Here is a 200-nt window from a genome sequence, read left to right as displayed (position 1 = left end):
GAGAAGATGCAGAAATGGTAGAGGTTGTTGTCAACAAGTCTAGGTGAGTTTCTGTTCTCATCTGCCAGTTCATGGCGAGATGGCTCTGTTAACCAATCAGATGTGAGCTTGATCATCACACAATGGAGGCTCTTTGGTAGTGCCTCGGCAACCAATTGCCCAAATATCGTGGTTTGAACGGTGGCTGCATTTGCACGCTC

At 47.5% G+C, this 200-nt stretch overlaps 1 protein-coding gene across 1 annotated transcript; it reads right to left on the bottom strand.

Moving 5' to 3' along the window:
• Positions 1 to 5: 5 nt before the first annotated feature.
• On the bottom strand, positions 6 to 197 carry LOC104775756 (probable galacturonosyltransferase 11; the record flags this gene model as incomplete). Its single annotated transcript, XM_010499669.1, has 1 exon — positions 6 to 197. A coding segment is annotated over one exon (192 nt), but the record flags the coding sequence as incomplete, so codon positions are not given.
• Positions 198 to 200: the final 3 nt, after the last annotated feature.

Source organism: Camelina sativa, unplaced genomic scaffold (genome assembly GCF_000633955.1).
Source record: "Camelina sativa cultivar DH55 unplaced genomic scaffold, Cs unpScaffold37881, whole genome shotgun sequence".
Lineage (NCBI taxonomy): Eukaryota > Viridiplantae > Streptophyta > Magnoliopsida > Brassicales > Brassicaceae > Camelina > Camelina sativa.
The sequence above is the reverse complement of the archived record's forward strand: the minus strand, read 5'-3'. Positions and strand labels throughout refer to the sequence as shown.